The 25,560-nt window shown below is 47.5% G+C and overlaps 2 protein-coding genes across 2 annotated transcripts in view; one reads left to right on the top strand and one right to left on the bottom strand.

The window, feature by feature from the left end:
* Positions 1-791: 791 nt before the first annotated feature.
* On the top strand, positions 792-12,017 carry GET4 (guided entry of tail-anchored proteins factor 4). The gene is made up of 9 exons (XM_065645131.1): positions 792-1,055; positions 3,966-4,044; positions 4,467-4,548; positions 5,462-5,611; positions 7,258-7,396; positions 9,321-9,461; positions 9,546-9,621; positions 9,809-9,881; positions 10,645-12,017. The coding sequence occupies exons 1-9, from the start codon at positions 898-900 to the stop codon at positions 10,731-10,733; spliced, it is 987 nt and encodes a 328-aa protein (XP_065501203.1). The 5' UTR covers positions 792-897; the 3' UTR covers positions 10,734-12,017.
* A 1,692-nt stretch (positions 12,018-13,709) lies between these two features.
* Positions 13,710-25,560, bottom strand: part of ADAP1 (ArfGAP with dual PH domains 1) — a 59,874-nt gene continuing 48,023 nt past the window's right edge. Inside the window, exons 6-11 of the mRNA XM_065644723.1 lie at positions 24,062-24,208; positions 18,548-18,631; positions 16,037-16,099; positions 15,564-15,635; positions 14,930-15,158; positions 13,710-14,559 (exon numbers count right to left, since the gene is read on the bottom strand). Of these exons, the coding sequence (XP_065500795.1) occupies positions 14,531-14,559; positions 14,930-15,158; positions 15,564-15,635; positions 16,037-16,099; positions 18,548-18,631; positions 24,062-24,208 (624 nt within the window). The 3' untranslated portion in view covers positions 13,710-14,530. The remainder of the gene's footprint in view (positions 14,560-14,929; positions 15,159-15,563; positions 15,636-16,036; positions 16,100-18,547; positions 18,632-24,061; positions 24,209-25,560) is intronic.

Here is a 25,560-nt window from a genome sequence, read left to right as displayed (position 1 = left end):
TAGCATTAAAAAGAAATGCCCGTTGCCACAGTGGGTTTCCCTAAGGGCTGTTTCCTTTCCCCCCCCGATCTGGTTCCCCCAGAAGAGGGGCTGGGGGGCACCGCGGTGTCAGTGATGCTGTTCCCAGGGGAAGGGCCCCCAAACTTGAGGAGCTGGGGGTTTGATAGTTGGATACCTGGGCTCTCTTCTCCCTCAGTGTTTCTGCTTGGAACACACTTTTTTGAAGAAAAACAGCAGCTGGTAGGTGCTTGATGATTTCCAGCTGTGTGCAACACAGGTTTGAAATGTTGGGGAGTTTGGCTTTTTGTTTGGTTTTAGATCCTGTTTCCTCAGCTCTGCCCATGTCCCTGAGCCATAGTGTCTGAAATCCATTAAACCTTTCTGGTTTGGTTTTTGGGGGGGTGGTGGTGTGTTCTTGTGGTTTGGGTTTGTTTTTTTTTTTTTGGGGGGGGGGTTGTTGGGTGGTTTTGTTTGTTTGTTTGTTTTGTGGGTGTGTTTGGGTTTTTTTAATATTCTACTTTTTCCCTGGGCTTTCTGGCTGGTTAGGTGATGCAGGAATCAGTCTTTCAGCGTTTCTTTAACTCTATTTTTAACCGGGTGGCGGACCTGGCACCTCCCCGTTCGGCGGGGCTTGTTTACAAACACGTGCCTGTTTATCTCCCCTTGTCCGGGGCTGTTTTCGTTAAAAGCCGAGGCTGGGTGCCGTCCTGCCGGCTCCTGCGAGCCCCGGGGACCCCTCCCCGCCCCCGTGACGCCGCCGCCTACGCGCAGCCGCGCCCCTTGAGCCTCGCAGGCCGCCGTCCGAGCGGGCGGAAGTCGGGCGGCGAAGCGCGACGCCGCTCCGGCGCTGCGTGCGTCTGCGCCCGCCCCGCCCTCCCGTCCCCCTGCTCCGCGCTGATGGCGGCGGCGATTATGGCGGCGGAGCAGGAAGCGGCGAAAGGCGGCGGCGGCAGGAACCGCGGCGGCGTGCAGCGCGTGGAGGGCAAGCTGCGCGCCAGCGTCGAGAAGGGCGATTACTACGAGGCGCACCAGATGTACCGGACGCTTTTCTTCAGGTACGGCCCGGCCTGCCGCCCTGCCCCTCCCCCGCGCGGCCTTCCAGAGCCTTCCCACGCACTCTCCCTGGTTGCCGCCCGTCGCTCCCACGCCCGCTTGCCATTGGTCATCCCTTCTGCCTATCTTGGTTTCCTGCTCTCTCATTGGGCTGTGGAGGGGCGGGGTTGGGCGGGTACGTGCCGCGGAGGGTGAGCGGCGCCGGCCCGAGCTGGGCCTGGGCCCAGCCTGAGGGCAGCGGGCGGCCCGCGGGTCGCCCCGGCCCAGCCGCCTCCTTCCCTCCCTCCGGCCCGGCCACCGCTGAAGAGGCGCGGCGGCCCTGGAAAGGGGCTTGGGGGCGGCGCGGGGAGCTGCTGCTCGCCGCGGTTGGAAGGTGAATTCCGAGCGCGGCGCGGCCGGGGCCTGGCGGCCGGACCCGACCCCGCAGGCCCGGCTGAGGGAGGGGACACCGGCCGCAGCTGAGCGCGGCGGGGGCTCCCGGCCCCGCCTCCCCGGAGAGCACCGGCCCGGCCTGTGTTGCATCACACTGCCCAGCAGGCAGGGACAGAGCTGAATTTTGTCCCCAAACGTCCTTTAGCGGCCTCACATCCCGAGGAGGGTCTCCTTGCCTGGCTGGATGGCCTCGGTCTGCCCCCCCTGAGCATCCCCTGGGGTTCAGGGCTGGACCCTTCACATAGCCCAGTCCCCAGGGCCATCCGTGACCTCCTTAAGCAGACACCTTCTTAACAACTTCTGCTTTGCCAGCTTATTGTAAACGTCAACCTGAAGCAGATTGTTTCAGGGTTTTAAGAGTTTGCTTGATAATTGCTCAGCCAAGAAACAAGACTGCTTTGTTGTGTGGTAGTCACTCACCTGCTGCTGCCGCTTGTAGGAAGGAGCAGATCTCAGAACGGCAAGAATCACCCGCACAGAGGAATTTCTTGATGTAATATATGTGTACGTGACAATGACTAAGTAGGGCAGGCCTGGGCATTTATTCAGAAATATTACTACTGCCTGTTATGTCATTAAAAACTTATTGCAAATTTTTTAACCTTTTTTTTAAAATTCATTTTTCACATCCATGGCAACTTGCGGTGGATGCCCTTTCTCTTATCAGAGTTTAAAATGTAGACCCTCGCTTTCAGAGGCACAGAGTCAGGTGCCTCTTCCAGGGGCTTCCTCAGCTGATCCCAGCTTTGTTTACTGGTGGTTCTGCTCGGGGAGCACAAGTGGGAAAAGTTATTTCTGTGTCTTGGGCACTCGTGTGTCAGCTGTCCTCACGGTTCCCCTGAGCTGGAACGGGAACAGGCTTTGGAAAAAGAGCAGCCGGGCTTGTGGGGAAGAGAGTCCTTGGTGCATAGTCCTGGTGCCACAGTGCGTGACATAGCCTGCCCTGCCAAGCACCATTAAACTAAACAGCTGTGTTCTGCTGGAGCCTTCTGATGGGATCAACGAGGGCACCATCCAGGCCTTAAGACTCACGCTTGAGAATACATCTAAATTTAAGACAAACCGTGGCCTGTTTTATAGTAAGGATTATGTGATGTGATGGCTACAGTGACAGAAGATGACTTGACCCAGCAGGTCACTCACTTCTCATCCAGTCTTCTGAATGTATTAACTCACTTTGCTTAAGCCTCCTGAATTAATTTGGAATCAAAGATCCTGCCTTTTCTATTTCAAATGTGAGAGAAATAAGGTGCTCAGTTAAATAAAAAGGTGACATTTTCATAGCTAGGAAAAGAGTTTCCTTATAGGCAAAAAGATGTAATGAGACTGTGAAACTTGTTTGGAAAATCACTGAGGCCAAAAAAGAGTCCTGGATAGTCTTGTTTGTCCTCTATAAAATGTGTGTTAAATGTCAACAGTTTTCCAGAGGCACATTAACACAGAGTGAGATGATGATCTCAGCTGCAGAATGGTAGTTGGGATAGCCAGTGCTTACTCGTTTTAAACAACACCAGCCTGTAAAACATCTGTTCTGTCATGAGTTGCGTGTTAAACTTGAAATCCTGACTGGGAGTTTCAGAAGTCATAAACTGAGTTGTATTTGGGGGTGGAGGAGGGGAAGACGCAGAGGAGGAAAGATTATCCCTCTCTGTGATCCACAAAGTGGGTGGAAAACTTTTTTTCCTTCCTGACCCCGAGCAGCGAGTCCCAGGGCTGGTGTTACTGTTTGGGCCGGCTGGGTTGAACTCTCCTCTGTTCATGATTTGCAGATTGAGTCAAATTTTCAACTTTAACATCCCTGTTACACTGGTTTCTGTAGGTACTTGTTCTGATATGAATAATCTGTTCCAGGATTTCTCTCGTTCTAATTGCCATTTAGATCAATGTCATGAATATTCATTTTTAAATTTAAATTTAAATTTTAAATTTTTAAACTAGAGCCCACCAGAGACAAGCTGCTTGGGTTCAGCAGAGGACTGGTGTGTGGCTAATGTCCCCTGTGGTCAGAGCAGTGGTCAGAGAGACTGAAACTGGTCGAAGGGGACATGGGTGAGGAGGAGGCTGGAGTCACTGGGGTAGTGCTGGGTGTGCGAGTTGTCCAGCCTGTATTCCAAAAACTCACTCTGATGGCTTTGGTTTTGGTAAAAGCTCTAATGCTCTAAAGCTCAAGTGCATTGGCATGTTTTCCTCAGGTGAACTCCTGGGATTATTTCTTTTTCTTTGTTTCAGCTCAAATCAGTTCTGAACTCTCAGTTTTCATTCTTACATTCTTCACTTGTATTACATCAAGTCTGGAGGAGAAAACAAATAGTAGCTTGCAGTTAATGTTAAATCATTATTGAAACTAACCTGATATAAAAATAAATCCCTTATTGCCTTTATTTTAAATTTAGTGATCTTTAATCTGTTAAAAGTAAGTAACTTTAAGTGTACACAACTTATTTAGTGGTAATTTACCAAGGCTTTGGTATCATTTTCAGGTATATGTCACAAGGAAAACACGCAGAAGCAAGAGAACTAATGTATTCAGGGGCTTTGCTGTTCTTCAGTCATAACCAGGTAAGTCATTGGGTTTGTGTGTGTGGGTTGGGGGGGGGGGTTGTTATTCCAATATTTTGAGGGGTGGATGGTGAATTCTCAATGGTGAATGTTTGAGGTAGTTGCTTTGTAATCCTTTGTTTTATCTCTTTGTTGAGCCTTTCTCCACAAAGAAGGATTGTGCCAAACTGGAACATAGAGCAGAAGCATTCGTGAGCATCCAAACAATAATTGTAACTGCATTTGTTTGCTTTCCTGGAGGCTTCTCTTTTGATGCCATCAAATTACTATAATATTTTTGTGAGGGAAGGTTGAAAATTGGTACTGTGCCTTAGCTGTAGGTTTTGATAAAAGTATTATTTGTGCTTCTGACAAAATTCTGTTCGATGTTTTCTTTTATGTACTGATGTGTTCATCATTACCAGTATATGTCTGTTTTGTAGCAAAACAGCGCTGCCGATCTGTCCATGCTGGTTTTGGAGTCTTTGGAGAAATCGGATGCAAAAGTAGCAGAAGAGCTTTTAGGTGAGGTCACCTTTGCACTGGGTGTGATGGTGTTCAGATCTGCTTTCACTTCACAGTGACTGTTAACAGTCTTGAAACTCTAAATCCTTTTTGTATGCCCTCCCACGTGGCTACGGGTTATCATCATCCCAGAAATGGACTGGGGGAAAACTTCATTACAGAATAATGAATTCCCAATAACCATGTGGGCAGAACAAACTTTGCTGTCTTGTAGTGTTGTCCTTTCTTCCATGCAGCAGTAATGTGCTGTCTGCACAGTCTCCCAATTCCCCCAGGGCTTTGGTGGATGGTGGTTTCCCACCCTAGCAGTGTGGTAGTGTGAACCATTATTTGCGATTCAGCTGTTCACAAGGAAATTTTTCTCGTTCGACTGGTAAGCAGGCAATTGATGTAGACTTTCTTAAGAGCTGCCTGGCCAGACTATTGCTGCAATGTGGGCGAACCGCCCCTATTCTCAGCCTGTGGATGGAGAGGGAAGGGACAGAGGGCTGGAACAGAAGCTGTTCTTTGTTTACTGAGATCAGCTCTAACATTTTGTGTCCCATCAATGACTTTTGGTGGTCCTTTTCTGAACGACAGCCCTGTGTTCCTCACAGCTCCCTGCAGCCTTTTCTCCTCCTTGGGACAGTGTGGTCCTCTGGGATCTCCTGTCCCAGACCCTGAGACAGAGAAGCTGTCACCAGCTGACATTTTCATGTGAATATCACAGGCTGATAGATGCAAAATTGACTTGATGTACGAGAAGTGGCTCCAGTTCAGTCACTTTTTTAAGGTGGCTTGTGGAGGCCGTTAAGGGAGCTTAGAGCCCACAGTAGCACTGTAACTTAAATGTTGTATCTTATAGATGAGCTAGAAGCAGCAGTTCATCCTATTTCTGTTAATGCTAAATATTTGTGAATCTTATTGCTTCTAGAACACTTGGCTAAATTGTTTAGTTTAATGGATCCAAATTCTCCTGAAAGAGTGGCTTTCGTATCCAGAGCACTAAAGTGGTCTAGCGGGGGATCAGGAAAACTTGGACATCCGAAACTACACCAGTTACTAGCAATTACCCTGTGGAAAGGTAAGAAAAATCAACTGGCTTTTCAGTGTTTTGTCCTGAAGATGTTGAAAATATGATATTGTAAGAGATATACTTTGGAAATAATTTAAGGAAGCTGAGATGGAAATGATTGAGTTCTTCTATTATGTGGCTTTTGAAATAACTTCAGCTTATTGTTACTAACAATAAAAACCTGGGGCTGTAACTTTGTATTAGTGCAAAACATAACTGCTGTGAAGCTCTCTCTAAATGGAAGGTTGACCCTTTAGACATTGAGGTAGTTTGATTGAGTCATTAGGAGGAAAGTCGTTGGGAAGAAAAGCTGTTCTGTTATTTTGGTTTTATATCGTGGATAAACATGACAAAGATTGAAGTACATCACTGAGCATCCAAACCAGTCTTTGGATCTGTAATTAGGTACTTTTTGAGACATTGACCAGCAGGTTATTCCAGAATGAATGCTGTTGCCTTTGATTTATTTGGGACTTTATCACCTGTAATGGGATGCAAGATAAACCAAAAATGCACTACATAATTATTTTAATTGTGGATGATAGTCATTTTTAAAGTCTTATGCTCAAAACATACAAAGCTTAGTGAGAACAGTTGGATAACTGCCACCACTTTTGTGGTTTCTCATGAATTAATAACGGTGCGAGATGGTTGTTTTTTTATTTTAACTTGTTCAGTAGCTGCAAAGTGATGATAGTGGTTTCATGTAACAATCCTGACGCAATGGTCAGTGTTCCAGCTCATGGCCTGTGTACCAAACGCAATCCCATAGCTGGTCTCGTGGGGCCTGCTGGCTGCTGCTGGCCAGAAAGGGAGGATTTTCCTCAGAGCATTTAAGTTAGAAGCTGAAATACGACTAGGACCAGAAACAGTTGCATTCTGAAAGTAAAAATCCCCATTTTGTAGCCAACAGCTTGCTGTTCTTTTTAACAGCAAAACACGTACATTTTCTTAGGCTATAGTTTTTGAGGGTGTCGTCAGACTCTGATTTTTAAAACAAAGCTTTTAAATTCCAAAAATTACCAGCGTTCCAGTTTTATTTGTCATCGCTGTGATTGTGCATGATCCTTTGCTTCAAGTTAAGTTCTAACAAATCATTGTATTTTCTTACACCTTTTTTCTGTATAGTTGCTGTTCCATTCAGCATATGGAAGCAATTTCAATTTTGATAGCGAGAGTGGGCTAAGTTAAAAATAGGAAATGCCTTCTTTCTGTGCACTTATTAAAAAGGATGCTGAAGGTGCTGGTTGACTTCTTGGTGCACATGGTCTAACATGGGACTTATTGATTCCACTCCTAAGCGCTGCTGGTAGCACATGAGGTGTCAGCATTGCAATTCGATCAAACGATACGACCACAGCTCAAGCTATTTGTCCCAGTGGCAGCTGTGTTTTGTGGTCGCATCGAATCAACTGTATTTAATGGCAGTTTTTCGAATGTATTTAGGATAACATATTTACTATCTCCCTTTATAAATTGTCTGTAATTTACAAAGGAAAAAGCCCACTCTCTTTTTGCCAGTCGTCTTGTTTATATACCATGTGTGCAGCTCTTGTTCTTTTACCAGCTGCAGTGTACAAGCCTAACCAATCTGTTTTTATGTTCAGGTTTGATGAACCGATTTCTTAAAAGCCATTTTCTTTTTCCTTTTATAGAGCAAAACTATAGTGAATCTCGGTATCACTTCTTGCACTCCACAGATGGTGAAGGATGTGCAAATATGCTAGTAGAATACTCCTCGTCCAGGGGATATCGCAGTGAGGTGGACATGTTTGTAGCACAGGCAGTACTACAGTAGGTGTTAATTTTTTTTTAACTATCTTGTTGAGATGACACTGTGTTTGAAGCCAGTCTAATATAATTGTGATAACTGTAGGTTTAGCCATGCATCCTTTTCAAAAGAAACTGTGAAACTGGCCAGAGCTCTGAAACTCAATTTGTGTGGTAACAACAGGAGAAAACCATCTCAAAACTGATGTTTTGAATTGGTCATTGGGGAGGAGGAAAAAAAAATAATGTTTTAAGGTCAAAACCTGATATTTCAATGTTAATTGCCTGAAGAATTAATGTAATCTGTTTGACCCTGAAAGCACAATTCTCAGCTTTGTTAACACCACTTTATGTCTAGTTAGGGCTTACCTTGATGTTCTTATCAAGACTGGACCTAAGTAGTCTCTATATTTACCTTTAGCGTAGTACTTGCTCTCGGTCTCGTTGTCCTACGAGACAATTTGTCTTGGGTCGCCCTGGTCTGTGAGCAGGAGCATGATGGTTCTTGGTTTGACAGAGTTCCGGTGGCTTTCAGTTACTTCAGGCATTTATTTTGTAGGAGGTGGGGATGCAAGCTATTATGTGCCTTTGCAGAGCTCATGCACACTTAAGGTTGACAAAGCCAATTTTGCTGTCTTTAATCAGCTGATGGCTTTCTTCGGTTGGGGAAAGGAGCTCATGGAGGAGTCTGAGGAGGAGGTGGGGACAGGACTGTGCTGCAGGGAGTCGGGAGGGAGTAGGTGTTGGGGGAGAGGGAGGAGGTGAGAGCAAGTCTGTCTCTCTTTGGCAGCAGTGGGCTGTCATGTCAGATTTGTCCTGCTTTCCGTAGCTGGTTGATACAGATTGCAGTGATTTTGAGTGGTAGAAAATCCTCTGTGGAAATCCAGGCTATGCAGGACTCTTAAACAATTTTATGGGGCTTTGTTCTGGAGGGGAAGAAATTCTGGGGAGAAGTTACCAGTTAAGAGATTATTTTTTCAGTATTTATACAGCACTGCTACCGCATCCCTTACTGGCCTATATCTCAAATACTGTACTAAATCCTCTTACATAGCAGTTTACACCCCAATGAAAATAACTGCAGTTGTTCAGTGGGAAGGCAAAGGAGCCCAATGCCCTTGCGTGTGTGAGGATGCGGAATTGGAGGCCAGTCTGTGAGCAAACCTGAGACTGCTGGAGTCAGCCTTCCCAGTGCTGACAGCGTTTGTCCCAGATAAAGTCCCTTGTGAGGCCTGTGGGACTTGCAGAGATTGCCAGTTAAATTAACTGGACCTGAAAAAAGATTTGATCGATTTGGGAAATCGATCTGTTACCTGGTGACAAATGGCTTGGGAGCTCGAAGTGTAGCTTTATTATGAGACTCTTAGACATCTGTGTCAACCTTATTAGTGGTCCCGATGCCATGTTGTTTTGAGGTAGCACTGATAGAATAACAGCGTTGTTGGACACTGGCAGGTATCTACTTAAAGGAGATGTGTTTAGGAGTGGATAGGGCCAGGAGAGGTCTTTAATTCAGTTTTTACCTCAGCCTAGTAAACTCTGGCCCAGTAAATGTGATATAGTGTTTAATTCGAATTACGCGATGGCCAGTCTTTCCACATTTTGATTTAATTGATGCCCTCTTTTAGTAACTGTCCTGTATACAATCTGCTTAGGTCCTGATTAAACTAATTCTTTTAATATTTAATGTCAGTTCTCCCTCCCAACCTGCTTATTCCACAATGTACCCTAATAGTGATATTTTCCCCTTCCTCAGTTGATAGCCAAATCATTGCAGATACATACATCTCTACCAGTTTGGTTTTGCCATCAGTTTAAGCCTGAGATGGCTTCTATGCAGAAATTGAGTACAGAATGCTGAGATTTTGGCTTCCTTTTTTCTTTCTGCATGTAAAACTACTTCTCTGCCTTTTATTTTTAACTTGCCCTGTTCTGTTTCCTTTTGCAGATTTCTCTGCTTAAAAAATAAGACCAGCGCATCAGTTGTTTTTACGACATACACACAGAAACATCCTTCAATAGAAAAGGGTCCGCCCTTTGTTCAACCGCTGCTAAACTTCATCTGGTTTCTGCTACTGGCAGTTGATGGGTACAGTCTGGTTTTTCTCATGTTGTCCTTGGTTTCTTTTTCAGTTGTTACTGAGATTACATTTTCTTGTTGTTTCCTTTCTAGAGGAAAACTAACAGTATTTACAGTATTGTGTGAACAGTATCAACCTTCACTGAAAAGAGATCCCATGTATAATGAGGTGAGTTACTCCTAGTTGTAAACAGGACTTAACATACAGAATTAGTTGAATAATAGCTGATTGTCTCCTGTTTTGTGACTTGTAGGTAGGAGTCAGTGATGTAGCTTGTGTGGGGTGACTGCTGCCCGTAGTATTTCCACCTGTAAAGGAAGTAGCTGACGTTGTTCCTCATCTTGTGTCGTTTCAGTACCTAGATAGGATAGGACAGCTTTTCTTTGGTGTTCCACCCAAGCAGACATCGTCCTACGGAGGATTACTAGGTAAGATTTATGCCGACCATTTCTTATAGATACCACCAGTCTTTTCAGAGCAGTGGCTTGTATAGAATGGATGTGCTGGAAACAGATAATTTGTTCTAATGAATATATCAGCTTTTTTATAGCCTGTAGAAACTGTCTCTGCTGTAGAATACAAGATGAATTGGTTCCCTGTGAAATTAACTTGGTGAAGCTAGTAGACTTTTCATCTTTGAGAAGGGGAGAAGCATGTAAATGACACTTATGGTTAATTTTTGACAGTATGATATAACTCCCAAAGGTAAAGAAACACCTTGCCTTGTGTTAAAGCTTAATTTCCTCAGATTTCAGTGGCTGATTTTCTTTGAGTCAAGTCTGGGACTTTAGTAGAGTTCTAAGCAGTCCTGATATAAAGTGAATGTTCCCAAAGTAGAAGTTCTGAAATTATTAGTGCTCTTGTACAACAAGTGAAAGGAAATTCAGCCCTCATTTCCTTGCTCTGGAATGAAATGTCAGCAAATTGAACTGGATTACTTGTGTAAAATCGAATTGTTTTGCTTAAGAACTAAGCTTCTCTGTGAACTGACTTGAAGCACTACCTGCAAATGTCAATTCACTGATACCCTGAGAATACTAATGTCATGCTGAGACTCTTTTACTTCAAAATCCTCTTATTTTATTTTGTTATTGAAATCTGCACCCTAGAAGGATGGTAGTCGAATAGTTAAAAGGTTTTGAGATAAGAAGGTACAACTAGCGAATTTGACTGTCCTGTATTTTATTCTAGGAAATCTTTTAAACAGTCTGATGGGAACTGGAGAAGATGACGACACAGAAGATGGTCAGGAAGACAGCAGTCCGATCGAGCTTGACTGAATGTTGTTGTCATTGGATGCCACGTAAATCTGATGATTCGATGACTCCAAAGACAGTTTTGGAATTTGAATCCTGCAGTTCTTTCTTGGCGCCTAAAAGGGCTCCTGTGGTCTTTTAAAAATGGTTGCTGAAATGTTTATAATGTTTGGTCTATATTATTTATGTAAAAAAAAAAGAAAAAAAAGAAACCAACAAAAAGTAGCCAAACGAACCAATTGGAGCAATTATTAGCAGGTTTCCGATACAGCGGATGGTGACTTTGATTGAAATATAGTCTTCTACGGTTTCTGATGCAGTATTCCTTTTTGCACAGTAATTCAATAAAACATAAATATGGGTCTTGTACTTCATGGCCTACCCAATACCATCTTTGTTACAAGAAAGCCTCCTTGGCCTCTGCCACCTCCAAGGAAGATCTCGAAAGGCAGGGTGAGCAATTGAATAATTTATTTTCGAGGCTGGTGCCAAAAGTACTGCGAGACGAGCCGAACAGCATAATTTGAGATGCGCGTCCGAGAGACATTGATACCAAGAACTCACTTCCACTGCTGTGAGTAGCACGCATGCCTTTTGTATGGCCTTTTGCTCTCCTTAAGCTGGGCCTGGCCAAGCCCATGCCTGTGTTTAGCTGATACTTCCTGAAAAGCACAAGATTGGATTGCTCTTGAGTAAAAGCCAATCAGTGGAACAGAGGTAATTGACTTCTATGTTGGATCTCTCTTGCCTAGGTGTAAAAATTTGGCTCCTGGCTTTGCGCCTTTGGAACAGATGCTTTTTCTCAGCATAAGTTCACAACCGTACGTAAAGGCAACAGCATTATAGTGAATGAAATTATTTGCCGTGAGCAATGTATGTGTTTGAATTGCAGCTGTATGTCAAGAAAAGGGATACTGCAGAACTTTTGGTTCTTTATGATATATTTATTTTTCTTGGGTGATTGATTCATTTAACACTTTCTGTAAAAAAAGAAATCGATAAATAATGGAGTAACTTCGACCTCAGTGGTAGGCATAGCCATTCTACATCTCCTCCTCTTTAATGCAGCACAGTGGATGTCAGTGGTACAGCGAAGAGATGAAACGGTGGGGAAACACTTTATTTTTTCACGATGAAAATAAAAATACTTAGATTAATAAACAGCAATCATGCATGGGGGAGGGAGGGATTAATACAAATTTATTGACTGTATGAAAAAGAAAAGGCGTTGAACAGAAGACTTTGTGTTAATTGTGAAGTCTCAAATAAACACTTTATACCAGGATATGTAATATCGCTGGTTTCTAAGAGTTTTATGAGCAGAAATCTTACTTGCCGTGGTGTTTTCTTCCTTCCCTGCATGTAACTATGGATCATCTGGGCCTCAGCGCTGCAGTGTTACCTCTGCGCAGTAACAGCTCAGTTTTAGTCAGGACTTGTCACATCTGGAGCAGATGTGGGCTGCTTTGATTTGCAGAAAGTTCTGGGAAGAGCCCCCTGCCCTGCTGATGCTGGAGACATTTGCTAATAATAAATGATCTGGGATGCCGGCAGCAGGTAAGAGCCAGGATGTTTCATTGCCTTTGGCTGCAGCCTTTTGTGTATGTAATTATAATTAAATTGTATGACACTTATTTTATAATATTATTCTTAATGATAGATGCACACAAACACTCTATAGCTATAAACACAACTCACCCAGCCTGCCTCTGACACACCTGGGTTTTCAAGTGAGTGCCAGTATGTGTGTAAAATATATATTTATAAATACTTCCAGTATAAATTAAATATCTACCTCTAGTTAAGCATATACATATGTATGTGGATATGTATGTTTATATGCACTATATCTTAAATGTACAATATAAAGATAATTTATATGTACACAGAAAGCATGCACATCATATAATTAATTTATAAATTTGCCATTATAAATGTCTACACATACACAGAAGTGTATGGAATACATTTAACTTAATATATTTTTAAATGTTTATGTCTGCTGGTAATGACAGCTACATATATACATCCATGTGTTCATATAAAGTATATTCAGCTAATATACACACATAGAAGTGTATTATATATTATGCTATAGCTACTGAGCATATTTTATAGTTGTGTCTCTGCATACCCAACACCACTTTGATAGAATTTATATTCCCGGGAAATACATCTCTCTTGTGTGTGTGCATACCTCAACGTAAAATATGAGTATTAAATACATACACTACATAATAAACACCAATAATATAGAGTGTGTTATATAACATACATAAATATATGTGTAGTTCACATGAAATATATTTACCTGGTATATTCACACGTGTGTTCGTGCACAGCTCCTCCCTCCCACCTGCGCTGAGTGGCCCCAAGCGGGGCAGATGGTTTTGGGGGTGTCCAGACCCCCAGGGCTCTGCCAGCCCCACCACCTACTTGGTTTTATTTGTTAGTTTTTAACCCCATCTCACCCACACCCCCCCCCACACACAGCACGAAAAAACCACAGCTCTGACGTAATAATTTATTGGTTTGAATGACATTTAGTACCACAGTTGTCTTACCAGTGACAGAATGAATGCGTACAGCCGATGAGATGCGATCATTTACACACACCAACGTAAGAAATGTGTCGGACAGGTCCGTGTCTGGAGCTGCTACTTCAGTAGAAGCCAGAAATTTCATTTTTTGGGTAAAAATCCAGCACATGGTGTGCAGGTCCCAGCCCGCCCCGACTGCAGGAATTACAGTGTTCAACACAGCGCTGAAACGTCACTTCAAGCAGGTTTGGGGTTTTTTTTTGCAGGAAAAATAATATAAAATAAAAAAATTAAGAGAATTATTGAAAAAAAAAAAAAGTGCAGCCACTAATGTGGAGAAGCAACGTGCCATCGGCCGGAGGGACGCGCCTGCCCGGGGTGGGCTGGGATGGCAAAACTGCACCTAAAGCTCAACCCCCGCAACCCACACTGGGCTCCTGAAATAGGGTGAAACCCCGTGAACAGGGACCTGGGGAGTGCGGGAGCAGGGGGGTGGGGATGGGGGCACAGCCCTGACCCCAAAACTTTGCTGCCCCGACATCTGTCATGGCTCCGTGGCCTCTTTCCCTTGCAGGGCCACAGGGGTGGGGGACAACACAGCTCCACCTGCACAGGGCACCCCTCCTCTGTGCCCTTCATTAGGTGATTAACGAGGCTGATGAGGCTATTTTGTCTATTCCTAAACCCCGTTTGCCCCAAGCCCCGGTGCAGCATCACCTCTGCTCCCAGGTGAAGTCCTTATCCATTACCCTGATGCCGCTGGGAGGCTCAGCCGTTTCGCACGTCACCATTTCGGGTGTTTCCAGGTTGGTGTGTCGCGTCCCACGAGAATGTCACCGCTCAGGGACCTGTAGACCCCAGGGAAAGGGCCAGTGGAGAGCTGAGGGTGCGCGGACACTCAGCTCCATCTCCCAGGGACCGGCCTGTAGGGAAAAGCCCCATCTCCCCCCGAGATGTGCCACCAACAGTCTTCGCCATCCCATCGAAGCCGGGTGGGACATCCCTTCCAGCGGGTGTGGGGTGATGGGGGTCACAGGGATCACCCGTCCCAGCAGCGCATCCCACAGAGCCAAATTTCAGCTTGGATCAGCATCTCCTCCAATGTTTCACTGCCACCCTCTTGGTTTCCAACATGATCAAGTGAATGATGAGGGGAAAGGGAAGTATTGTATTATTATTGTTACTGTTATTATTATTATTCATTATTTTAAACATGTCAAATAAAACCACGTTGTGTTGTAAACAGAAGCTCATTCCTCAGGTCTGCCCAGCTAGTCCCAGCTAAGGTTTATGTTTGAAATGGGCTTCCACTGAAAGAAAAAAAAAAAAAAAAAAAGAGAAAATAAAATTAAAACCAGGACAAGCGCTGGCAGGTGCAACAGCCCTATGCAAGCCCACACATGGTCCTTGTCTTGCCGATGCTCCTTGGGTCCAATTATCTTTAGAAGCGGGTGACCGATCATCCTTACAGCAGCATGGACATCACACCAGAGGTGGTGAAGAGGGAAGGATACCATCCTCCTCCTCCCAGTGTGAGCCCCTCTCTGCTTGTTCAGACTTTGCATCCTCCCCGCACCGGGAACGGCTGCCTTGGTCACAGCGCGCAGGAGGGAGCAATGCTGCTGCACCCCCAAGTCCCCTCCGTCCATCCCAGCCTCCAGCCCCTGCCAGCAAACACACCTGCGTATTCCTGAGGCAGCATCGGCCGGCTTATAACTTTCTGAAAAGTCGTAATCCACTCCAGCTGGTCATCCTTCGTCTCGCAGGCGAAGAGAAATTTCCGATCCGGGGTGACAATGGTTATCCCGTGCTGCCAGTGGTTTCCCTGTGTGGATGGCGGGAGCCCTTCCAGGACCTTGTAGCTGTTTTCCTTGCTCCCAATAAAAACTTCCCCTCTAGCAAAGGCATCCTAGGAGACAGTGAGGCAGTGAGGGAGTTGTGATGGTGAAGGGCAGCAAGGACACCGCTCACCCTGTCCCATCCACCAGCAACGTGCAGCAGCCAAACACCCAAAGCACCGGCCACCCCACAAAACCTCACTCCAGCTCCTCCCAGGGGCACTCACGATACATGACCAACACCAGGGACCGAAAATTCAGCTGCAGAAAAATCTGCAGTTGGGGCATAGCATTTCCGAAGCATTTTTGGTGAATACCTGTGCATGGGGCTTCTGCACACTGGACACCAGGCAGGTCACCTACCAGTGATGGCTCAGTGTGTTCTTGGCTCTCCCAACAGCCTGAGCTCCACTGCTTCTTATTCTCTTATTCATCATTGCAAATAATCCCCAACAGCCCAGGCACCTTCATCTTACCAGGGGATCTTTGAAATACATGAGCCGTCGGTCATCCATGGTGAACCATCGTTTCTTGAACCCCTCTGTTTGCTGAAGAGTCAAAAAAATGCCAGTTACACACCAAAACAGCGCAGCTCTTGCTCACTGGGCATGATCCAGGAATATCAGCACACTCAGAGGAGCCCAATGGGCTGAGGGAGCTGGGGACAAGGTGGCTTCTGGGCCACCACGAGCCACCACAGCCAGGCTCTGGGCCAGCTCTACCAGGTGGCATTGCAGGAACGGACAGTGAGAGGGGATGTGGTTCGTCTGTGAAGTGCTTCTGGATTTTTTAACGTTTGCTTCCAGGTGGGGAAAGTGCATCAATGCGTTCAGTGTTAAGGCTTTGCTTCTGCAGCAAGGGTGGGTTTGTCCCACGAGCGGACCCTTCTCAGCCCCGTACAGAGCAAGACTCACGTTTAGAGGGATTGCAGAAATGTTTTAAACCCTACCTTTGGCCCCGTTTTCTCCATGTACCCTTCCTTCAGGTAGTTTCTAGAAAGCTTTGGCACCAGCTAGAGCAACCGAAGAGGAGAGAAAGGAGAGACCAACAATCAGATGGAGGGAGCTGGGGGGTCCCTGGGTACACGGGGCAGGGCTGGGGGTTCCCTGGAAGGAAAACCCACCCCAAGCTCACCCTGGTCCCGAGCCGACTCCACGGCTCCGGCTGATTGCTGTGGCCCCGCTCTCCCAAAATGCTCAGTAGAGGCAGGTGCAGGAACACGAAGCATCTCTGAGCGCTTGGGCAGCAAAGCCACCAGCCTCCACAGAAGCCCCCAGGCCAAATCCCACTCCACCGGTCAGCTCTGGGGATGCCTCTCCCCCACCAGACACAGCGTGAGCTCCTCACACAAGCCCTGAAGTACAATTTGCCTGTAAAACCCCATAAACACAGCCTGCCTGAGCGCTCCCCCCTCCTGCAGATACTGCTGACAGCAGCTACCAGCCCCAGGGATATTTTTAACACTGCTTAGTGAACACAAGGCAGTAGCTGCGAGATCTTTGCAGATGCCTCTAAAAGCCTCTTGAAAGATGACAAGTCTCACCAAAAATGGGGCTGATGAGCCTGGCCACAGCCCCCCCTGCCCCTGTCTTCCATTTCAACAGGTGACGAATGGCTCCGCTTGCCAAACCCCGCAACACCCAACTCTGCCCAACAGCAGCCCTGGCCAAGCAGACGTGTGCTTGTAGGGCAAAACCACTCCAAAATACAGCAGCCCAAAGAATCACGCAGCTGCTTCACAGCATCCAGGAGCATCATCATCTTGGACAGTTCATCGTGGGCAGCAAAGGACTCTGTAGCGTTCATCGCTGCAGCGTTTGGCTGCAGGGACAGGGCTGAGGACACTTCACTAAGTAAAGAGCTCATCACCTTCAGCTCAGAGAGGTTCCTCCACCCTGGGGATGGGTCCCCGAAGCATCCTTTGGAGAGCCTCGCTCCCCGGGAGCCTCAGCGGCAGCCTGGGCATCCTCAGGCTGGTGTGAACAATTTCTACCTGCCTAATGCATTTAACCTGGCTCCTGTTTAAATTTAACACCTTTAACACTCATCACTCTGGCAGGGAAAAGCAACCATAAATTAGATGCAAACGATGGCAACACCCAGGACTGAGCTCCCTCACATACATAAGACGACCTCTGCAGAGTTGTCTCCAAGTGGAACGCTCCAAGAGGTTCTGCTCATAAATCCAACCTCACTAAACGTTACACTTCTCTGTTTTCCCCCAGAGTAATTGATGAGAAGGGGATGACAAGTAAAAATATAAATAGCTTATCTCCCGTTGACACTGCCAGGGGGTGAAGCATATGAACACTCCCACCAACTGCTGGACAAAGGGCAACTCTGTTGAGGTCTGTGGGGTTTTTTTGGGCAGTTCAATTCAGATGTGCCAACCAGCTTCAGCAAAAGTAGAGGATATGGAGAGGGGGAAGAAATTATTAAGGAAAGTATACACTGCACAGCAACTCTGATGATCCTTGTGGGTCCCTTCCAACTCAGGACGTTCTATGATTCTACTATAGCCGGCTAAAGAGGTTCTTCTTATGGCTTTTTGCATTTGCCCAGTTTAACTTCTTATCAGAAAATGGTCTGAAGTCCCTTGTGCCAGGGATCACCAGCCATGGGACCGTTCCTCTTTCTCCTCCCCTTGCTCTCCCCAGGGATCAGGATGATCTGGGGCAGCCGATGGTGGTGCCGGGGACCGACGGGAAGGTTTTGGCTCCGGGGGGTCCGTGGGGTGCATGGGCAGCCGCAGACAGAGCCACCCTGCAGCCCCAGACCAACACCGGATCCCTCCCAGGTCATTAATAGAAGGCAGGTAATGCAATTAAATAGCAAAATCTACAAAGTCAAGGAGGTAATAAAGCAACCAACAACAACAAGTCCAGAGCCAGTGACGTTACATGGCAATTGCAATACGAGGTACTTACAGTCAGATTGCACTAATACAGCCTCTAGTATTATATTAGCAAAAGAAAATGCAATTAGCAGTCCCAGCGCCCGGAAAATACAAGGCAGAGATTTATAAGACAGGCTGCACTGACCTGCACACAAGAACTCATCCCAGCGCCTTGGATACAGCACTGACACTCTTTTACCTTCATCTTTTCTACCTTCCAGCCTTTGTTTCAGCTTTTAATATTATAGCAACAATCTTTGAGAAAGACACTTATGGCTTCTGTACACTCGACAGAGCTGGAGTTACTCATACGCAGGACTCGCATTTTGAGCGTGAACACGTGCGCGTGCACATGGACACGGTTTCCAAGGCTGGATGTTGGTAACAGATGCTGCACGTGGGCTCTGCAGCCCACCACAATAATTTCAGACCAGTAATTGTAAAACGCTCTGAGGGATGGAGCACTCTCCAAGCCTTCCAGCTTGGCAACAAGATGCTAAAAATGAGCAAGAGAGGGGAAAAAAAAAAAACCCAAACCAACACAAAACCTGCAGGAAAACTTACATCAACATCGCTGGCTCCAGGGAATGCCACTTGTAAGTAATGAAAACGTGCTGCCCGGATGGCGTTGAACCAATCCACTATTTCCTAATAACAAGAAAGAAAAGCATAGTGACTAACATAGTCTGCACATAAAATAACATGATTCTGCTGTGTTTCATCTCTCCCATCACTTTGTCTCAAGTGACAGAACGCAGTTTAGCAGCAGTACTGAAAAAAGAATAAAATACAGACATAAAAGAGAGCAGAAAATGGGTGAAGGATGGGGAACATCCAGCCGCTGTCCTGGGCTGCAAGACGTGCACGGAGCTCTGTAGCCCCCATGAGCACCGAGGGGCTTCTGCAGGAGTTAACTGGCAAAATCAGTATCAAATCGGAATTTGTGATACTGAGCTCAGTGTTGAGCTCAACCCCATAAACTCTGCCCAGCTCATGCTGGGTGCTGAGGCAGCCCAACCAGCACCCTGGCTTAGCAACATGCTTCCATCTTTTGCTAAAAGACTGGCCAAATATCTCTTTGTATTTGTACTCCAGTCATATCCACAAAGCCTCTAGGGACAAGCACAGAGATACTGAAGCCCCAGATCAATTCCCAGATGCTCTGGCTCTTCTCTCTTTCCTTGGCAGAAATTCTCTCTGCTTTTCTGGAGGTTTGGTTTTTTTTCCCCCCAGTTGGTTTGTAACTCCTTTGTTTATAACCTCACCTATTAATTTGCCTCTGGTGAGACCCACGGAGCATGTGCTGCCCTGGTCCCTTTTTGAAGGTTTCACTGAGAAACACCACATTAATTTTAAGTGACAGACAGCTCTCAGAAAACTGCCTTGCGGTTTGAAGGTATGGCCAAAGGACAGGCATTTTGGAAGGGAGACGGAACAGTTGCCCGCCCTGGGATGCTGAGCTGCGGGGAGACGGATGCTGAACCATCCGGCTGTCAGTAACACACACGGAGCTTCACACATCAGGGACAGGTTCAATGAGCCAGGCTCGATCCTAAAATAAATACCGTCAGCCTCTCAGGTAAGGCTGCTGTAGTGCAGGGAAGACCACATCAGAGTAGAAGTTGGCCTTCAGTAAGATTTAAACTTTTTTTGTGCTTTAAAAATGATTGGGGGAAAAAAAAAAAAGCTCATGTAAATTTTGAGATCTGTTTTAAGGAGTCGAATTTGAGGTATCACAAAAATGGTCTAATGCGGCAAATACCCATCCTCTGAAAGTTCAAATTTTTTCTTAGGCTTGTTAATCTACTTCAAGTTGAAGGGAAAAAAAAACCAAAACCAACCACATAATAGGACATAGACAAACAATGTTTTGGAAAACTCTGACCTACTTACTTATCACTTTCCTACCCTAAGCAGCTAAGCGGAGCCCAGATAGCAGCACAAAGAGGATCAGTGAGAGGAACTGGCTCCTGTAGTTAATGATCACCAAACCAGGCTGGAGGTAACGAAAAATAAACTGTAATATTAAAACGTTGATATTTCAAACAGTCGCCCACTCGATGGCTGTATATATATGTTGGTGTTCTCCTCGATCATGATGCAAGACAGGGTTCCACCCTGCAGAAAAGCAGAGGCTGAAACCCTCATTGACTTCCAGCTGTCAATTGCTTCTCGGAGTATTGACCAAGCATCACTGGAGGAAGGGGCAGCACTGCCTTTCTTTGTACAAACCTGTACCTGCCTATGCAAAGCCAAAAGGCTCAGTCGTTAAAAATTTTCTGTGTGTTTAATTATGAACAATACCACAGATAGAGTAAGGAAATTGCATCTGACGTATTAAAACAACATTAAACTTCTCAGTGCTTTCAGATGGGAAGGTGTCGTCTCATTAGCTCGGTAGCAGAGATTCCCTTCGCTGATTTATGTCTCGGAGCAAGCAGAGAAAATTAATTACTGCCTGCACCTTTGCAAGTGGCTTTGCCAGGCTCCCAGCTTCCTCCTGTCCCCTGCGGTGCCACCACAGACTCGCCTGGACATGTCACCTTGGTGTCCCTCCAGTCTCCATCCTGCACCAGAGCCACCCACATCGCTGTGGCAGTCTCAGACTGACAAGCTCAGACAAAAACACAACTTCTCCTCACTGTACCTCCTGTTCCTTCATCCCTGGGGCTCAAGGAACGAGCCCCTCTGCTACAACTCCTGCTGCTGACTGATGATCCCATCCTGAAAGCTCCCGGTGTGGCTCAGGAAAGGAGAAGCGCCGGGGAAGGGCTTTTTTTCTAATCCAAAGATCTTGGGTTTTCCCCCTAAAGGATGGTCCTTCCTAGAGACCGAGCCCAGCTCGGAGCATCCCCACGGCGATGGGGACACCAAGGGACGGCAGCAGCAATGCAGCTTGCTGAGCTCCAGGAGAAGCCCTGCAGAGGGAGCTTCAGCCCTGCTCGGAGCGCTGGGAAACCCACTTGTGCAGTTTCCTCACCTCCCACGCCCAGGTGGAGATTTGGGGACAGGTAAAGGCTGGCTCCAGCCTTGTGCCCACAGGAGGGGTGGCCCTGGCAAGAAGCACGGGTTCAAGTGTCCCCAGGGGCTGCACGCCCCTGAGCAGTCACCCCACGCATCAGCCTTGAGCCCCAACGGGTGCTTCATCTTCACCCCAGCTGGTGGTGGGTACATGCTAACAACTGACCACAAGAACATCCTTTAAAATGGTCACAGCCCAACACACACCTTGCCCTGCCCCTCCAGGTGCCCACAGTTATTAGACAACCACAGCACAACAGCACCCAGACGTTCCCATTTCGAGCAGGGTGCTGGGGCTGGTTTCAGTCTCTCGTTTGCCGTCAGGACACACCGAGGAGCTGACGAAGCCACCAGGCTGAAGTCACGCAAAAACTACATCTCCAAACAAGTCGCAAGGTGATGTCCCACCCCACGAAGCTCTGGGGTGGCAGCATGGTGACACGCTTCATCCACCCGTCTTTTATCCCTTTGGGTGCTTTACTCCAGCAAATGTCACCAGGGTGGCAGGGCTCTCCCACCCATTTTAGAGGCTGAATAAGTACACGTGGGATTATCCCACCCAAGAGGCGAGCCCACTTTCTTCTGGGGCGTTGCAGCAGAAGAGCCAAGCACAGAGCAGCATGCGATGCTCTGGATTACTGCTGAGCTCCTCAGCGGAACCCCCCCCGAATCCTGTCCTGGTGGGAGGCCAGATTGGTGATGCGATTTGGTGGGGAGGGATCAAACCTCAGAAATATGAGGCAGAAGCCTAAATAAGGTTCTAGTGCTTCCGACTGGGGAGAGTCAGCAACTCTGGGGGACAAGGAGACACCCTGGGGCTGCTGGGGGAGTAGCTGGGGGAGAAGCGAAGGGCCCTGGGGGACCACAGGTGAGTCCTGGGGCTGTGTCTGGTCCCAAAGGGCAGGAGACAAAACCAGGGGCTGTCACCTCCTTGTGGCCCTCGGGGCAGACCAGTGTCAGGGAAGATGAAATAAATTCAACCTGGGTGCTATCAGACGGCACCAGAGCGCGTCCTGCCAAACCACAGACACAAACACAGGAGCAGCCGCACGAGACCTGCGGGGCTGCTCCTTCCATGAGCCCCCAGCAGAAAGCTCGGAATTTTAAACCCCAAAACCAAGTAACAGTAAAACCCTGACTCCACTCCTCACAGCTGGGCTGTGCGGGACACCAAAGCCCAGCAAACCACAGACACAGGCACGACAGTGGGATGCAGCTTTCACAGGAAAGAGCTTCTTCCTCTTATTTCAGTTTAAATTGTGGCCAGGGAGGTACCTGAAAGCGACACAGCGATACTTTGCTGTGCTAAAGCAGCACTTGGTTGCAAGCGGTGCCCACTCTGTGCCACAGGACTTACATATCCCACCAGGCAGAGCGGATGGAGGAGAAATTCAGGAGCAGCCGTGCCGGAGCAGCTCCCCAGGACCTGCAAATGGGGAGAGCAAGACCCCGCGGTGCTGCGGGGTGCGAGGGGCTGGGCAGGCTGGGCTGGAGCACAGGGCTGAAAAGCCCGGCTAATAAATCACTGGGTGTGCAGCAAGCAGAAGGCACGACCATCCTGTGCTGCTTCCTGCTGAGTGGGAAGACCTGCCTAGTTTTAAGTGGTCATCATTGCTTTCTTTTTATAGACAAACATATACACGGGGAGGGGAGAGAGACTTCCTATATCTATCTGTATACAGCAGCACAGACAAAAGCACGCATCAATCTATTATATGCCTATATGCATGTGTGTGCATGCATATTACATGCACATTTCTGTGCACGTACAAAACCAGGCGATACCACTAATTAACACAACCTGACACACTAATTGCCTCCAGCCAGGAGTGCCTGCACTGCACAGGAGCCACATTCGCCCTGCAAACATGACGGGCATCATGCGGCTCTGCCACAACCAGAGCCTGAGCAGCAGCAGAAGCAAGATCAGCTTTGTTCATCCACGAGCGAAGCATATCTTGGTTTTTAGTGGCATTAGTGGCCTATACAGTCTGGAGAGGAGCTACCGCTATGAGCACAGACTCCCTATCCCTCGCAGGGCTGCCTGGCTCGCCGTGCCTGGGTGAACAGCTGGGAACGGGCTGTGCGGCGAGACAATCCTGCAAATCCCCGCCGCGCTGGTTCATGAGGGATCACCCCAGAAAGCCTCTCTGACAGGCAGGGTACTAGCAGGGTGTAACATCAAAGGCTGAAGGCACCATGATGACCAGAGAAAAGTAGATGCGACGTGAACATGACAGTTGTGGGCTCTGATTTTGTGGCCACTCCGGAGCCGCTGATATTTTATGGGGAGCCCCAAATATTTTGGGGAGGGAAGAAAGAGATGAAAATAAGGTTGTGAGGTGGCATCCACTGCAGACTCGCCCAGGTCTGCTCTCTGCATGGACATCAGTCCATGGAGACAAGACCTCCGGGGCAGCGTGGTGACCGTTGCCGCCCCTTACAGGCTGGGACCCCTCTGGCAGCCCCCAGGAGGGCTGGGACCCCCCTCACTGTCCTGACCCCTCTGTCCTTCTGTCCTTGTGCAAACAAACACCCCAGACCCACAATCCCTCCTCTTCACACCTCCCTTCAGAGGCATGAGTGCATCAAAGCAAGGGGATTTATTTCAATACAAACACGCAGATTTGCATTTTATAAGGTACAAGACAGGCAGAGAAACAAACAGTTCCTCACTTCTACAATCCAGTTTGCTGCTCTTTTGCAAGCCCTTAGATCCAGTCCCCTCACCTTTAATTGCTCCATTTGCCCCACCTCCTCCCCCGAGGAGGAACCTTCCTTAAAAATGCCTTTGCTCCTACGCCTAGTTGCAACCAGAGGAACAGCAATTCCTTACATCTGCATCTTGGTATTTAGAAGACACAGTTTGCAACCTTCAAGCTTGAGCGTGTTTGTTATGTCCTTCTGAAGCTGGTTGTGCATCCTGTACCCCCACCCCTTCCACACCCCCCAACAGCTCCCAGCTCAGGTAGAACCTGGTGTGCCACAGGCTGGCTCCGAGCAGCATCAGCCCCCAAGACCAGGACCCGACCCTTCTTGTTACCTCCGCCCTCTCACCTTGCCATCCTCATGATAGACAAAGATGTTCCTTGTGCTATTGTCCTTCAAGTAAGTGATCTGCAGTCCGTGTGGGTTCCCAATTTTTGCAGGCTGGAAAGTCGCATTTAGATGTTCGATCTTCATAATTGCTTTGGGTTCTTTTGCCTGGAAAACACAGCTGAGTGAGCAAACACCTGAGAATTGGCTTTCAAACCAGAAAGAAGTTCACTTGGTCAGAAAAAAACTCCTGATCAAGGCCATTAGCTAAAAAAGCCCCAAACAAACCACAGACTCCCAGCCCACAAAACTGCCCGGTGATGAGAGATATCAGAGACTTTGTTCAGCCATCAATGAGTGCTTTCTGCCAGCCTGGGAAAATGCTCTGTTCTGCAAAATTTAGCAGAGTTCAAGGGGAGAAAGGTTTCAGCCCAGAAGCAAGATGCACAGGCCAAGTCTCATGGTAGGATACTGTGCTATAAAGACAAGCACCTTCACCATGCCTCCTGCCTCAGCCTCTGTTCAACTGTCTCCTGACCCCTAGATCTCCTCCAGCTTCTTTACCTAAGGATAAGTGACCAGCGTGTACACCAGGTGAACACTAGCAAAGAAAGAAAACCATTCAGCCAGACCAAAAAAAAAAAGCAGGCTGCTAACTAACAGGCCAGGATGCTTTCTGCATCTCAAGCGCCCACAGACAGTTCATCCTTGCCCAAGAAGATGGAGGATTATCCCCCTTGCCACCTTCAGACCTGGGTGCTAGGCTGGCAGGGGGCACCATGCCCATGTCCCCACCCGTCCCATCCTCTCACATGAGCCATTGGCTTCTGACTCTGCTCCTCCCCGTGTCTTCCAAACCGGGAACTTTCTTTCCAGAGGGACAAATATATACCTTACAAGCCATCTCTTGGGTGGGTTAGCGCAACGGTGAGCCTGGATCAGGCCCATCCAGGCACCAATCCCACCTGCACCCACTGTGGCAGGCCACTTGAACGTCGTAGCGCAGTTTGTCTTCCTGCAAAATACCTCTAGAAGTTTTCCACCCTTTCAGGACTGCACGGAGACGTGAACAAGCAAGCATGAATAGAACATCCGAAAAAATAAAGATTAGGCCCTTGGTAACACCAGTTTTAGGGCACAGCCAAGGGCCAGCAGAAGGTCATGCAGCGGCGCCATGATCCCCAGCACCATGTGGAAGTCCCAGAGCTGGTGGAGATGCCAACACCGCTATGGGAACTTGGGGACTTGCCGTGGACACCCAGCCGCTGCGATTGACCAGGACGGGGAAATCCCAGCCGAGAGGACGTGTCTAGACAGTGCTGTTCCCATCACGGCTACGGTCAACGGCAAAGCAAAGCAGCTTTAAACTACCGGAGCAGTCAATAGCCACTGAATGGGGGTGGCTGGGACTTTCACTTCTCCCTCGGTAATGACTGGCTGTCTCCTGTCCACGAGATGCAGTTGCACCATAACACAGCATGCTGGAGGAGAAGACGGTGCTATCAAAGTCGGTCGCTGGG

The sequence above is a fragment of the Caloenas nicobarica genome, chromosome 14 (genome assembly GCF_036013445.1).
Source record: "Caloenas nicobarica isolate bCalNic1 chromosome 14, bCalNic1.hap1, whole genome shotgun sequence".
In the NCBI taxonomy this organism is placed as follows: Eukaryota; Metazoa; Chordata; class Aves; order Columbiformes; family Columbidae; genus Caloenas; species Caloenas nicobarica.
This window is presented reverse-complemented; position numbering and strand designations above follow the sequence as displayed.

What these genes read in the sequence shown, in the direction of transcription:
- GET4 (XM_065645131.1), top strand. Translation starts at nt 898, where the DNA reads ATGGCGGCGGCGATTATGGCGGCGGAGCAGGAAGCGGCGAAAGGCGGC. An exon ending in AGCAATTACCCTGTGGAAAG is followed by an intron (nt 5,612 to 7,257) that starts GTAAGAAAAATC and finishes TTCCTTTTATAG; the next exon opens with AGCAAAACTATAGTGAATCT. An exon ending in CTGCTACTGGCAGTTGATGG is followed by an intron (nt 9,462 to 9,545) that starts GTACAGTCTGGT and finishes TTTCCTTTCTAG; the next exon opens with AGGAAAACTAACAGTATTTA.